Source organism: Accipiter gentilis, chromosome 10 (assembly GCF_929443795.1).
Source record: "Accipiter gentilis chromosome 10, bAccGen1.1, whole genome shotgun sequence".
In the NCBI taxonomy this organism is placed as follows: Eukaryota; Metazoa; Chordata; class Aves; order Accipitriformes; family Accipitridae; genus Astur; species Astur gentilis.
The window spans coordinates 33,905,499-33,920,676 of record NC_064889.1 but is presented as its reverse complement, the minus strand read 5'-3'; the positions used below and the strand labels follow the sequence as shown (position 1 = coordinate 33,920,676).

The 15,178-nt window shown below is 49.1% G+C and overlaps 1 protein-coding gene across 13 annotated transcripts in view; it reads right to left on the bottom strand.

Moving 5' to 3' along the window:
- Positions 1-15,178, bottom strand: part of CACNA1G (calcium voltage-gated channel subunit alpha1 G) — a 152,413-nt gene that overhangs the window by 45,810 nt on the left and 91,425 nt on the right. For 12 of the 13 annotated variants that reach the window (XM_049812055.1, XM_049812063.1, XM_049812062.1 and 9 more), the window contains exons 15-21: positions 14,004-14,097; positions 13,200-13,384; positions 12,603-13,049; positions 6,777-6,877; positions 5,460-5,583; positions 2,433-2,501; positions 1,386-1,570 (exon numbers count right to left, since the gene is read on the bottom strand). In XM_049812055.1, the coding sequence (XP_049668012.1) occupies positions 1,386-1,570; positions 2,433-2,501; positions 5,460-5,583; positions 6,777-6,877; positions 12,603-13,049; positions 13,200-13,384; positions 14,004-14,097 (1,205 nt within the window). Of the gene's footprint in view, positions 1-1,385; positions 1,571-2,432; positions 2,502-5,459; positions 5,584-6,776; positions 6,878-12,602; positions 13,385-14,003; positions 14,098-15,178 lie in introns of all 13 variants that reach the window. The other variant, XM_049812054.1, reaches the window with a different exon arrangement.

Genomic DNA, 15,178 nt, shown 5'->3' with positions numbered 1-15,178 from the left:
GCCTCTTCCTCTAGATCCGATTTAACCACACCACCTCGAGAGAGAAACTTGCATTCCACAGTTCAGAGATGGGAAATCAATTCTTCTTTTATCTAGAGTTATTCAGATTGTTTTGTAGGTTTTCTTAACACGGGTCAAAAATCAGCCGAAACAGAAGAGCAGAGCAGATCTACTGAACCAACAATCTGGCAGAAACTACCCCCAGAAACTACAGTTGACATGGAGGTGCCAGGGGACACATGAAGAGAAAAAAGTCTGAACTGGAGTCATGTAGGAAGACAGTCTAGTCACATGGTCAGGGAGCTGAACCACACCAATGGCGCTATCTGTCCAGATAAAGATGATCAAAAGCAGCTCACATCCTAAAACTCACCAGGCACAACATACACATAGCCCAATTTAATGGAAAGTCTTTCATAGCTGTTGAGAATATTTGAAAGATATACGTATAGGCACAGCCATTGTTATTTAGACTTATTATTCACACAGGGGTAGTAAAACAACATTTTCTGTCAGAAGCAGGGTCTTGTTTTTCTGTCCTGAAAGAGAAAATCCTGACTCAAAGAGAACCTTTTATGAAGGAAGCAGCAGTAAGATATGACAGGCACACAAAGATGCTTTGAGCAGGAAGGTTTATTAGCTGCTGCATAACAAGAGCAGCAACAATGGTATTAAAGAGGGACTGCATTTAGCATGGAGAGAAACCTTCATGCCTCCGGGTACAGGACAAAACGGATGCCTCTTTGGAAGAGGCTGGTCCTTGGGCAGATTCTTGTCAGAAGGGTGCCTGCCCCTGGGGCATGGGATACTGCCTGCTGTCAGATGGGGGACCAAGTTAGCAGGACAATTGCTTTCATCTTTTCGGGCATCTTTTAAAAAAAAAAAAAGTCTCTGTAAAATTAATGGGGAACTGAGGGGAAAAAAGCTTCTTTGCATTCTAGGTTAAGCAACAGTTTAGTCTCTGCTTCCTTAAAAATGATCTGCCACCTGCTACTAATTTCCTTCTTTGTTATGAAAGCCATTGACTGCCTGAAGGAAAGGGGGAGAAGAAGCTGTTAAGCTGCACTTTACACAGAGCAAATGAGAACACAAATAGCAGGGGATGTGTGTTTTAATGAGCAAAAGAGGCATTGATCAGTTTACTACTGCACTTGGGGCCGGTCCCAAAACACAGCGAGCGCCCGGAGCTCCTTGCGGCTCTGCAGGACCTGCGGACACTTATTGTCTGCGGAGCAGCAGGAGGCTGGGCACAACACGGGTGACAGACGCCGTGCCCTCGTCTCGCCTGCCCCTTCCCTTGCACAAATGCTGCTGCTTGCAAGAGAGGCTCAGTTCCCCCTTTGGCACACACCCTACACTAATCCTCTTCCTCATCCTCTGCTTACCTTAAGGGCCGCAGCGTCCTCAGCAGTCTCAAAACCCGTAGCATCCCCAGGATTTTCGTGCCGCTGTCTGACACCATTGAGACCAGGATGTCGATGACAGAGATGAGAACCAGCACCCCATCCAGCACGTTCCAGCTGCTTTTCAAGTAGGCTTTCTCCCCAAAACACAAGCCTAGTGCCACCACCTGCCCGGACACCAAGTTGCAACAAATTATGACTATCGCATCCAACATGTTTCTTCCAGTTAGCAACCTGCTGAGAATGCATTATTTACAGATACAAGTCTGTGAGTCCATTTGCTTCCCAGTATAGAAGCCTAATTAGACAAATCAGCAAAGTGTTATATTGCAAGGATTGTAAAAATACCTCTGCAGAAACATCCCAGATTGTCCCTTACAGCTGATGTATTTTTAATGCAGCTAAACATAGCTGCACAAAACCGTTCCTAATGTTTAGCTCTGGCGTAAAAAGTTTGATTGTATTTCGTTCCTATAGACTGCTGGAGTAAAGGTTCAGAGTGGCTGACCCAAAGCAATCATTTACAAGCTTTGCAAATAAAGAAACTAGAGAAACTTTCCAAAGAAAAAGCAATTGTTCTGCAAGATGATTACGAATTACACAAGAGAGATTTACAGCAAGAGGTTTTTGAGCCTCCTGCCTCAAATCCAGCAAAGTGTTTCAACGCACTTAAGTCTCTCCCTCCCCAGGAAAGCACATAGCTGCTTAGGTTGTTGAGGACAATTGGTTGTTGAAGACAATAGGACTTACACGCACGGTTGAAGTTAAGCATGTGCTCCAGAGCTTTGCTGAATAGGAAAGGATTGCTGAATTGAAGCATCCCATTACTCACATAATGGTGTAAATCAAGAGCAACTTCAGTGAAATTGTTCTGATATAAAATGTGCTCAGAATGAGGCATGTGGTGGGTGAATATGATTCAGAAGAGGAACCTTGCTCGTAACTGGTAGACCTAGGGGTTTTGATAGTCCACTCTTATAAAATATCACTAATATAATACAGGCACACTTATTCTCCAGCTTCATTTACCTTAACCGTCATCTCAGTCAGGAAGATAACTGTAAAGATGTAGTTGGAGAGCGTTAGGAAAATCCGTTCCTATGAAAAAGAGAGACAAAGTTTTATAGCCTGCTCTCTGCAGCTGTACATCTCCCTGTGCATATTTGGGTGGTTGCTAACTGTCCTCCAGCTTCTGTGCTGAAACAAGTCTCAGACTGTTTGCTCGCAAAGAGGGGAAAATCCAAATATTTAGATAAGAACACTCCGCACAGTTCAGCCTTGCCAGAGGCCGGGTCGTGTCAGCACCATGGACAGGGGCAGGTGCCGGCACCTGCCCCCAAATCCCCCCCTATCTGCCCCAAATCCCCCCCCCAAATCTGCCCCATATCTGCCCCCAAATTCCGCCTCCCCCTCTCCCTCCAAAAGAAACGGGGAGATCTCCCCCCTCCCTTGGAGCACACTTGACAAATCTCTACCTGCCCCTCACTTGCGGACGTCACCGCACAGTGCAAATATCACTGAGCTCCCAATTCTCCTAGAAATTAAGTCAATATTAGCGTGGCTGTGCTGCAAGGCAAGCAGGACCGATGGGAAGCCAAAGCACAGCTGGCATGAGTTGTCACAGTTCCACTGAAGCCAGTGAAGCTCTGGGGGTTTACGCCAGCTGAGACCTGCCCCCAAAAGGTTGATTCACTCGCCCAAAGCCAGAGGCTAGACCTGGGCGTGAAGCCCAACAGCCTCATCTCCCGGTCCCCTGCACTATCCACCAGACCATGCAGTCCTCACTGCCACCGCTCTGCAATAGCAGCTAGTGATTACAGATGAGACCATGGACTGGTTCCCTATCTGTAGTTAGCAGAAACCTTTCTTTTTAATGATGATCATTAAATAAATTACACTTTTCCCTAATCCCTGAACAATCTCTGATCGCCTGTACTGAGAAATGGACAGCAGAAGGCAGAAGCTGGAGGAAAGGTGATGCACATGCACGTATGCATGTGTGCATACAATCGAACCAGCCCCAGTTCTGCTAATAACAATTTTGGATTTATTTCTGCCTCTCCCTACAGAGCAGTCCTGCAAGAGATGCAGATCTCTCGCTCAAAATGAGAAGCAATTTAAACAAGACAAAACACCTTGGCAACTCTCTCTCTTGCCAGATCATGATTTACTGAAAGTGACTCAGGAACCACAGAGTAGCTTGTTTCCATACGGGGTCCATAATTAATTAGGTCCTAGACCTGCACTGTGACTGCCTGAGCTGTGATAGGAAACGTCTCCAGCCGTTAGCTGACTGCCACACAAAAGACTGCTGTAGAGAGGTAGGCAGTGTGCAGGAGAACGAGAGTAGGGACCTGCTTGTGGAGCTGGAGATAAAACAGCAATAGCATGGAGGAGAGACTGAGGACATTACATTCCTCTCTGGCAAGCGTGTGGCTATTTTGAAGGATAATCTCCCCAGCCCATGTCGTGCACTCTGCGATGGGGAGCGCGTGTTGGCTAGCAACAGCATCCCCTGTTCTGATAAGCCAGCTGAAACTGGGACAGGGAAAGAGAACTCGTTTGAAGCAGCTAGAAAATCCACAGCTCGAGGAAGCAAAGTACAATTATTTTAAACAACTCAAGCTAAACTAACTCGGTTTCCAGATGAGAGCTCCATCAGCACAGGCAGGGCCCGCGCACTCCTCCTGGTTCCCCTGCTCCCTACCCCACTGGTCAGGATCCCCCTTCTCCTCCCCGGCCATGCTCTGGCTCAGCTCCAGCCCTGGATGACCCATTTTGGTTCCCTTGGTTATAACCTGATGCTGATGAACTTCACACCAGTCCCTGCCTCCTTTCCTCTCCGCACTCTCCCAACGCCTGGGGACACCACAGCTCATCCTCCTCCTTTCATATACAAAGAACTGGGTTTTTGTGCTACATCTCTTTGCTGTGGACTCCTGGGACTCGTGCATGTCACCCCATTCCCTTCATCTCTGTGTAAGTACAGTTCCTTTTGGAGCCAGCCTTGGTGAATGGTGACTCTCAGAGGACACAGCGAGGGGCTTCAAAAAAGCGTTTGGGATTTCAAGGGACATTCTCAGGGTGCCCCATTTGGAACAGCAGGGTGATTTCCTCCTGCTAGATTGGCTGGCAGGGAGTCCTGCTCTCTTCTCGTAGCTGTGAGTTGGTGCCCCATGACTGCATAATAACCAAAAAAAAAAAAAAAAAAAAAAGGATTTTGGGGAGGGAACACTGGACAAATTATTACAGTAGGGAGGACTACTAGGGAAAGCTTAAAATAGGCACAGAGCAACCAAGACTCCAGTTTTAAGGTCTTACATTGAAGATCCACAAAAATGAACAGCCTGACACGCCTACATCAACAAAACAGGATTCTATACGATTGCGATATGAGCAGTCTTTCGCAATACATCAGCAAGAGCCCAGCCTATCTCTCAGCCACAACCTATGCTAAAATAAAAGAGCAATAGGATGATTCTGCCCCTCTGATTGATGGATGTTGGTGCTGCGAAGGTCTGGTTTGAGAAATCCTTACACCGTCTACTAAAACAAAGTGGTTCGGGGAAATAGCATTACCATGTGTGTACCAATTCAGTTTGTCTTGTGTCGCAGAAAGCTGATACACAAAGGGGAGAGAAGAGTATGAAATGAACAGTTTCCCCCGTTCCCTTCGCACCACGCATACGTGCCCATGGAGAACAGATGGAAGAAACGAACATTGTGTGGAGAGAGGAAAAGTGTTTGAAGGTTTATCAGAGAAGGAAACTGAGACAGATGTCATGCTTATGTCATGTGTTAAAACCTTGATTGTACTTGCAGAAATGGGATATTCGATACATTGCAGGCCATGAGCTCTGCTCTTGTACTTTGAAAGGACACTGGGTAGGGGCCAGGAGAGTTGCTGTACCTAATTCAAAGGATATGCAGGGGTTGTTGGCAGCTTCCCATTTAAAAAAGAGAAAGAAAGTGAGACCAAGCGCACAGCAGTGGGGTCCAAGCCACGGGTGTTGGCTCCACGAGGAGCACAGGAAAACGTTAACCTCGGAAACTCACAGCACTGTGAGGCTCAATTTTGGGTCGTTCCATGGCAATGGTAATGCAATTCAGGAAAATGATCACCAAGACGATATGATCAAACATCTTGTGTGTGATGATTTTATTGCACATCAGACGGAATCTGCCAAGAAAAAAAAAAAAAAAAAAAAGAGGACATACAGACTAGCTATTAATGCTCAACTGCCTGGGGAGAAACACAGCAGCTCGACGCATGGCGGGGGAATCAAGCGCTCCGTTTGCAAAGCAGATGAGCTACAATCTCCCAATCCCCTCCCTAGCAGAGCCGCACGCTGTGGGCAGATCGGGGTATGAATAGAATAGGATCCAAGCTACAGAATTAGGCCACAAATTTCAAGCCCTGGTAATGTTCACAGGGGGCTTTGGGTCACTTGAAATGGAGCAGCTGCTTCCACAACTCGGACATGCGGCCAGGTTTGGATCCGACCCTCTACCTGGTCCGTAGCGCTCAGGTTTAGCTTAAATAAGGGAAGAAATACTCCCAGCAAGCCCGTAAGGGTTGAGCGCACATGGAACAAAGGGACAGAAGCTATTTATTGTGACAGATGGCTGTACACTGACCCAGGATTTATAATACCGTATTACATTTCCCAAAGTCTGTTTCTGAAAATCTCTCTAATCTTTGTATGAATGAACTCGAATGCTGTCCAGGGCCCACCAGCTCAAACACGGGAAACCCTCGTGGGGCGTGGGTGCATGTCCAGAGAAACACGTAGGAGAGCGTGGAGCCGCAGATGGCCCCGGCGCGGCCAGGCTTTGGGAAGGGCAGAGCTGGGGGCCTGCAGGCAAGGAGAGGGTGTTTTTTGGGGGTTGTTGGGAGAGGCAGGAAGGGAAGGGGGAGGACAGAGAAGTCCAGGCTGAGAGGCAGGTTTAGGAGGTCAAGGAGCGTCCTTTGCTGTGTTGTAAGTGTGCAGCAGGGGCAAATTCAGATTTATCTGCTTAATGAAGCAAGGAGGAGAGGCGCTGCAAACTCCCCATGCTCCATCAAGTAAAAAACTTGCAGAACACTAGCATCACTGATGAAGCAAACAAACTCGATAAAGCTGCAGCCATGCCCTGGGCTATGGGGCTCTGCTGGACGCTGCTATGCCAGGGCCATGCCTGCCCCGGAGCAGCTCTCTGCATCCAGCAGCCGTTTGCTCCGTGACCCCAATGTAGTGTTTGAGCAGGGGAAGGGCTGGGAGTTTTGTGGACTGACACATAGAGACCCATCTAGGATAGATGGGCAGAGTGAGCCATTGTAATGAGGGCATCCGTGCCTGGCACGCTGCTCCTGCTCAAGGGCAGCTGCCTTACCTTGAGTGAGGGGCGAAGATGTAGATGGACCAGGAATCTCTCTGTTTGCAGCAGGTGGGGAGACGTGCCCGTACCCATGCCTTCATGCGGTCCCTTTTGCTCTAGGAGGAAAAAGTACAGCAGAAACGTACCAGAAGGAAAACGCAGAACTGTTAAAAAAATAACCCAGAAATGTACCAGGAGGAAAACACAGAACCGTTAAAAAAATAACCCCCCAAAACTTCCAAGTGAAGGACTTGGGGCAATTTTTCACTGAACTCATATCTCCGAGTGCTCAGTAAAGCTGAAATAAAATGATCTTCCCCCAGAAAAGACCCCACTCTGCAGGGGAAGGAGCTCTGGCAGTCAGGCGAGGGCTATGCCAGCCTTGTGAGCTCACAGGGTTTGGTCTTGCTTCTTCCTCCGCACGGTAACTGCATCTGGCACACAGTTAGCTAAGGGGACAAACATGATTAATAAAACCCTTGCCCAGAGGACTGATAACACGCTCCGATCAGCCTCAGTCCCTGTAGATACTCATCAGATGCTTGCCTGAATCTTCGAAAGGTTTGGGGGGTATTTTTGTGGCGGTTTTTGTTGTTTGTTGTTTTTGTTTGTTTTAATACAGAATGCTTATGTCAGAGGTTATAAAGGGAGCAGAGAGAGGGATTCCTGCTGCTTGCTGGGCTAAGCCCTATGTCCATGCACCACTGGAAAGCTGAAGAAATTGTTTGGGACCCAAGTTTTGGTCCAGGAACACAATGGTGAGCCTCTGCCTCTCATTTAGCATGAGCAGATTAGATGGGAGATTATAAAACCAGAAGATAATACCATGGCCAGCCTGACCTTCTGCATGAACATGAGCCATGCGATTCCCACAAATTAATTCCTACTTGAAACCACAGCACATCCTCAGCCACCCGTACTTATGTTTTAGACCGTCTGCAAGGTCATTTAAGGCCAGGAGGGCAGGCTGTAAAAGCCTTGGCCAACAGGTCAACTGATGACATGAAAAATTGGATGCCGAGGGAAAGCCTCCTCCCAGCTGCAACAGCCTCTGGATTAGGCTTGTCGCCTTCTCATCGATAGGTCTCCGAGGGGAGGTCAGGAGCTTTAATCCAATTGACATTGCAGCGCCAGCGCCTTGCGCATGGACAACCAGCAGAAGCCGGGCAAACATCTCACCCAACACACCAGGGCTTTTCCAGCCCTTCCAAATAGAAGCACCAAAAGATAAATCCACAGACCGGTGTGTGCAATGTCACCACAATGTTTTGCATTTACAGATAAATAAAAATGAATCCTTGCTCTTTCATTACCCTTATTTCCCTGCTACCACCTGGGCTTGGATGTGCGTGCATGCGGCAATGTAGCCACACAGGCTCTTTGACGCTTTCTCCTGCAGCTGTTCAGAAAAGGAGCTGCGAAGCCCAGCGCAGGAATCGCTGCTTACACCCCAGGAGAGCCCGGACCCCAGGGGCCAAGGCACTTTTATTTATTTCATCCTGGAAACAGGGCGGGGGATTCGTTCGGAGCCAAACTGTTAGCGACTGGAGGTACTCTGGACTGCAAAAATGGGATTTGTTAGGGTAATTGAGTGGAACGGAGGAAGTGCTTTCTGTTCTTATATGCACTCAGCCAGGGGTCTCATTAGCGATGGGTAACAGCTAGCGTAGTGTCCATTTTAATGAAAGCACTCGGTGACAACCTGAACCCTTCAGAAAACGAAAACCCCCTTGTGAAAACAACAACAAAAGTTTGAATAACAAAAAAAGCTAGATCTTTCTACCGCTTTCCTTCAGCCGACCATCCTCCCCTCCCCTTCTATACAAACACAGACCACGCCACGGCACACCAGTAGGTTTTGGCCATGTCTTGGCTGTTTTCACATCCCTTTTCCAACTCCAGGCAAGGAGTCGGAACTGCTCCCTTCTCTCTAAACTGTTTAATAGAGCATGCATCCTTGGGGTTGCGTTATCCCTTCGAGCAGCCTAGTTAGTTTAATTATCCATAGATTTAACAAAGGTAAATAAATGGATAAAAATCAAGTGTCTGCTCAAAGTTGCGGTGAGAACGATTGCTACTCCAGCCTCTGGACATGGAGTAATAGCTGCGACTCGGTCCAGTTCATTTTGCAAGCTGGAAGGTTTCCAGAAGTATCTATTATTCAAAGCAGTTCTGGTATTTATCATGGGGATTTGTAGTGAATGGTAATGCGTCAGCAGCACAGAATGCTTCTTTATATTCCTTTTGTCCAATTTTAATGCCAAAGATATTTTGGGGTTTGGCTAATTGTTGCAGCTTGCAGTTCATGGGCTAAATCAGATAACAAAGGCAAAAAGTGATCTTCCATCATGTCTCTCTATTCAGTGTGTTAGAGTAAGGGTGAGCACTGGGCTCGGCCGGCGCTGGCTCAGTCAGGGCTGCAGCCCGGCTGCTCTGTACGGGGCCAAGTACATCCACAGAAATCTAAAGTTAAAGGAATTACTCCAGATTTCCACCAGTGGAACAGCGCAGTTCAGTTAATTTGAGCCAAATGTAAGATATTTGTGAAATAAAACCCAAGCATTTCCAGCCTAAGTCCCATCAAATGCTTTCTCCGTGAGGTCCAGACACGCATCAACTGCTTACAATCAGGCTGATTGCTGCTTAAGCCTGCATTATGTTCAAAGCGATATATCAATTATGTGGTTTAAATCATATCTATTTGTTCATAAAACACACCTGGACAGGATGAATAAAGATGGGGGGGGAGAAGAAAACTACGCTTTAATTCAGTTGCCAGTAACTTCGACAAAATCTCCCTGGATAAGACCACCCAAACTCCCCCCGTCGGCACACAGGCAGGAGCCAAGACGTGGTGCGATGCTGGCTGCTAACAGGCAGCGATGCTGCCTTCACCCGGCAGCACGCTAACAGGGCCCTCCGATCCCACAGCAAGGAGAGCTGCTGATAAATAACTGCCTTTTTTTTTTTAGGACTTTCAGATATTAATGTACTTCTGAGGGCAGGATGAAAGGCAGTTGGCATTAAAAGATGACTGATGCACTCCTTGGAGTAAGGGAGAGGCTTAGATTTATAAAAGATTTATTATAAGGATGGGGGGAAACTGCTGAAAAACACTCTACAAGCTGCAACGGACCTCTAGGCAAGCTGGAAGCTGCACAGAGGCACTCGGGACCTGATTATTTAATTTTAAATATGCAGCAGGGGCAGGCTGAGAGGGTTTGGGGAGCGGCTGGACTGCACACCACAGAAAAAAGTGCGGTAGGCAAAGGGGAAAGGAGCCGCAATTGCAACGCGCAATGAGGTTTCTGGGAGGAGGGGACACATTTGGTTGCAGATTCAATATTTCCCTCACTTTCTGCTCTGAGCACTCAGCAATTTGGGTAGGAAAACACCCCAAAACATCCAAAGTCCAGCAGACGTGAACAACAAAGACCTCACAGCAGATCCCTGATCTTGGTCACAGCCACGCGAACCCAACCAGGCAGCAGATCGCTCTCTCCGTGAAGTTTCTCCTTGCCTGCATTCATTCAATGAAGAACAGATTTCAGTCCCCTGATTTTATACTTCTAGGGAGAAGAGCTCTCAGGGGCCTGATTCTGGCCCCTCGGAAGGATGTAAATTCAGAATAAACTCATTGAAGGCAGCGGAGCGGCACTAATATAATGGGAGCCTGGGAGATCCAAACGAAGCCTTTGCACTCCCTTTTATTTCTGCGCAGAGGCAATCAAAACCAGCCAGCAAGGAGAGATGTGAAGCTTTGTTGCAGAAGGGCATATTTAGGATTACTTTGATCTGAATAACAGTTGAGTTCTTTTCTTCTTTTGTTGGTGGGGGAGTTTTGAATTTTATTTTTTCCACTTAAAAAATAATTACTTTTTTTCTGACTTTGTCAAGGCTAATTTAGGGGCAAAGCATCACCCCAAATGTCAGAAGGGGATCATAAAAGGGAAGCTCCGCAACCTGGGGGCTCATTTCACTAATCTAAGCAATATTTCCGATCCATCTGGTTTAGTGATTTGCAGTGAAGACATATTTCGGAGCATGGGGAAAGGCACCGACCAGCTGCAGATGTCCCAGTTGTGGCTATACCATGGGCTGGGACACAATTTATTTACCCTATTTTGCCTATTCTTTCCCTAGGCATTTGCTTCTGACCACTCCATGGGAGAGAATTGAGGGACCTTTGGTCTAACCCTCCGTGGCCAGACCTCGGCACACAGAAGACAACGTTTGGTTTACGCTAAAAGCAGCTGTCGTAATAAAGATTAAAAACATGCATCTTATTCAACAGCCTATCGTCGGCACTGGCTGAGGCTGCAGGGCTGGGTGGGATGGGAGAGGAGGGACGCGTCCCATCACACGATGTCCAGAGCAAGGGAGGCTGCTGGCTTCTGATCTCACGTGGGGGAAGGAAGGGACCTGCAGCATGTTTGGACCAGGTAAGCTGGAGAAAGCAGCAGATGTTGGAGCATGAAAAAAATTCCCTAGCTAGCAATAAGGAGCATTGATCACTTTTAGTAGTGCTTTTTCCAAAAATAATTACTCCTCCTTTTCGTAAAAATTCAATTTATTTTATGGAGGTTAAAAACCAGGTTAAGACAAACAGTAAAAATCCCAGGCTGAGGATCCATGCTGGAGATGTAATGGGATAATGGCTTTTTTTAAAGGCAATTCACGGCTGAGCGACTCCATTCTGCCAGCACTAACTCTCTTTCTCCTCCTGTTCCTTCTCTGGAGTCACCGTTGCCTTTCGCATCCCTTCACATGCTCCAAATTCCATTTTCATTCAACAAACTCAGTGAAATATAGTAAAATCATCTCCACAAGCTGCAGCTTTCCTATTCTCAGTACCACCCCAGTGACCATCACGTGGGCTCTACCCAAACCCCATCCGTTTCACCAACAGAAACGGAGTTACCTCCTGGGGGTGACACATCAGATCATCACATTTTTAAGCCTGAGAACAAGGTAAAGTGAAACAAAGAGTTACCCTGGGAAGAGCAGAAAACACCCAAAAACTGTCCCAGGGATATCCTGACACACACGCGACAGCTGGGACGGTGGCATCCTGCTGCCCAGCTCAACCCCCTCTCTGCCAACCATGCAGAAAACCTTGGAAAAGCAGCCAAATTCCTTTTATTCCCTTAAGATACAAACATGCACGTGGAAAAAGAGCCAGGGACCCTCTTCCCTTCCCTGTGCTTACAGCCCTTTTAGCTAATATTTCCTAAATAGCACTTTTCAGGCCTGTGAAAGAGAGATGCTTATTGGCTTAACGCCTCTTCATACAGAAATTAATGCAAAGCCTTTGAAATCACCACCGTCTCTATGGGACTAACACCGCCATGGGAATGGGGGGCAAAACTCTGCCCTTTCGTTGGCTGTTGATGTCAATAGAAATTGTCTGATGCTGCTTGGGGGGAGCAGAAAGCTGAATAATGGTTGAAGAGCGGGGAAAGTTACTTTTTTTTTTTTTTTTTTTTTTTAAAAAAAGGAGAAAATAAAATCAGAACAGTGTATATTTCCAAGAGATAGCCTTCACTCTGCACCTTTTAGTGGAACCTGGGGAGCTTTGCCCTGATCTCTCCATCATGAATGATCTGATAATGCATTGAAATACTTAATAAGATAGATGCCAACCCCATTTCTGATGGCACCCACAGCCCAGACACCTTCTGGTGCTCTTCTGGGTGACTCTAAGTCTGGGCTGGTGGTGATGGTGAGACCTAGTCCCTGCAACAGGCCATTGCTTCACACCCACTCGCGCACCCCTGAGGCGGGTACAAGCACCGCTTTGACAAGGAAAAAAGCTAAAATGAGCGCTTGACATTTCCTTACCATGTTGCCTTCATCATCGCAGTCATCACAGTCTTGTCGGGGGTCATCCAGGTGGAGCTGGTGCAGCAGCAGACCCGGAGAGGTCTTCCCGTTGCAGTCCTGGTGCTCAGAGGTGGAGGTTCGGCTGCTGTGCATGCTGCTGGTTCGGTACAGGGAAGGCACCTGCAGGGTATCCTGGAGGTCGAAGGAGCCTTTTGTTTCCAGCGATTCCATGCGATGGGGCAAAGAGCCATTGAAGCTGCCGGCCCGGCTGGAGCGCTCCTCATCCGAGCTCTCCCCTTCCTCGGAGCTCTCCTTCCCCTCCCCGGAGAGAAGGGATCTGCGCTCGCCGCTTTGCCCCCGACGCTTGAGGCTGGGGGCTCGGCCGATGCTGTTCCAGCTGGAGCGGCGGCTGTTCCAGCTGCTGCTGGCGCGCCAGGGGCTGTGCGGGGAGCTGCGGGCGCTGGGCTGCGGGAAGGACAGGGAGAGCATCAGCCCGGTGCCACCCACCCCACGCCGGACCGCTGCTGCGCCAGCTGGGGCGGATGGATGGACGGACAAGGCCGCAAGCCCAACGGACAAGTGCCGAGCATCCGCAGGAGGAGATGACGTGAGTACCGGGGACTTGAGCTCGTAGGCGGCGGGGTCCATGGAGACGCCGCTGGCCCGGCGGGACTCGTAGCCCTGCGCTGCGTCTCCGAACATGGCGCTCTTGGGCATGGGCATCGGCGTGGCAGCGGTGTGTATGATGAGCGGCGGGGTCAAGCTCTTCTTCAGCTCCGGGTGGTCGCTCAGGGCCATCACTGGAAGACACGAGTGGGTTTTAGGTGTCACACCTCAAGGGGCACATCTACGACCTGCTCTTGGGGAGGCAAAGCAGCTGCACAGAGGTGGCTCTCCTCCAAGCATCGGGAGGATGGGGGCCAAAAAGCCATGCTGGAGAGCTGGGAGCCTGTCCTTCAGCCTAGCAGGGGGGCAAGGGGATGTAAATCAGGAATGGGATCCGGTGCCAGCAGGATCAGGCGCCGACGAGAGAGGAAAGCAGATACAGATCGTCATCTGCTGCCCCTCCACCCTCCAACCAACACCTGCCAGCTCCAACCTTGAGAACCTCCTTGCCCATGCTGGGCTCCCTCCACCCTCCTTCCCTGCAGCTTCTCCACCCGTGCCCCTGCACAGACACCCCAAAAGTCCAGACGTCTGTCTCGGTGGGGAGATTACGGCTCAAACGCCATCATGTCTGTCTCCGTCTGCATCCCATGATCCCAGCCCACGCTGCACGCCTGCTGGCTTTGGTTGAGCCTGTCACAGCTTGGACTACTCTGTTCTCTCTAGGAGGGCTCCTCCCTTCGGGACACATTGTTTTCGCAGCAAAAGCAAGGTTTCTGCGGAAAGGCCTGTCCTCCCAGGGTTGTTACTCACAGGCTGGATTTGACAGGTTCTTCTTAAGTCCTCCCTCCTCTTCTAGGCTGCGGGGAAAGAGATCCCCCTCGGAATCAGACTTGGAAGCATCACCCTGGAGCAAAAGAGAAGGCGTGAGCAAGGAGAGCGAAGGGCCATGGTGCACGGACACCCCTCTGAAAAAAACGGATTCCCGTCTCCAACACCACACCTACAGATCCACTGAATTTTGTACCACGATGCAACATCACCTTTCACAAAATGACGCATGCACGTATTTATACCACAGACTAATTAACCTCCTACCAGGAAGACAGACTGCCTCTGGCTCCAAACACGGTCCCAGAAAGGGATCAGAAAAAAACCCCTATTGCTTAATTTTTGCTGCTGGAATTGCACACTGGGCAAATGAGGGAAGGACAGATTTCTGATGAGCAATTTTGGGACAAAAATTGACTCTACTCATCTCTCAATTTAGACACTATGGCTTAAAACTCCCCGTGTGTGGCTCTTTCTAGTGATGCTTCGATGAAGCAATCCAGGATTCAGAAGGGGCTCAAGGGACCCCACTTTCCAACGCAGCTAACGGGCATATGTCGATGGATGCCCCACCAGCACAGAGAGGATCCAGGTGGCAGAACCTGATAAGCTGGCCGTTCCCTTCCCAGCTGCAACACACAACAGAAACAGAAGTTTTGGTGATTTACGCTGTATCATTTGGGGGATTTAAATTCCGCTGTATCATTTCGAACGCCGGGGGTTGAGCGAGAGCTGCCCTCTTTGGCACGGGCCCACCCTCGGGAGGAGAGAGAAGAGGTTTACCATTGCTCGCAGCGTGGTGCCCGGGCTCTCGCTTGGTCTTGCGGCACGGACCTGCTTAGGGACGTCCCTGCGCGCCCCACTGATTCTGTCCATTGGCACTGCAGAAAGGCGCTTAGGGTGTGGTATAGTCAGGATAACCCGACAGGCAATGGTGCTCGCCAGAACGATACTCATCCAAAAGAGGACGATTGGTGGCTGAAACCACTGCTCTGGCAAAGGGCACCAAGCCCTGTCCTGATGTACGTCGGGAGGGAGGTGGGAAGGGAGGGAGGATGCTGGGATGAAAGAAGCCAAGCAGACCCTCACTTCAGCTGGGAGAGACCAGGAGCCCCAGAAACCCCACCAAGGCTACGCTGTGCCCCTGGGAGCCCTGG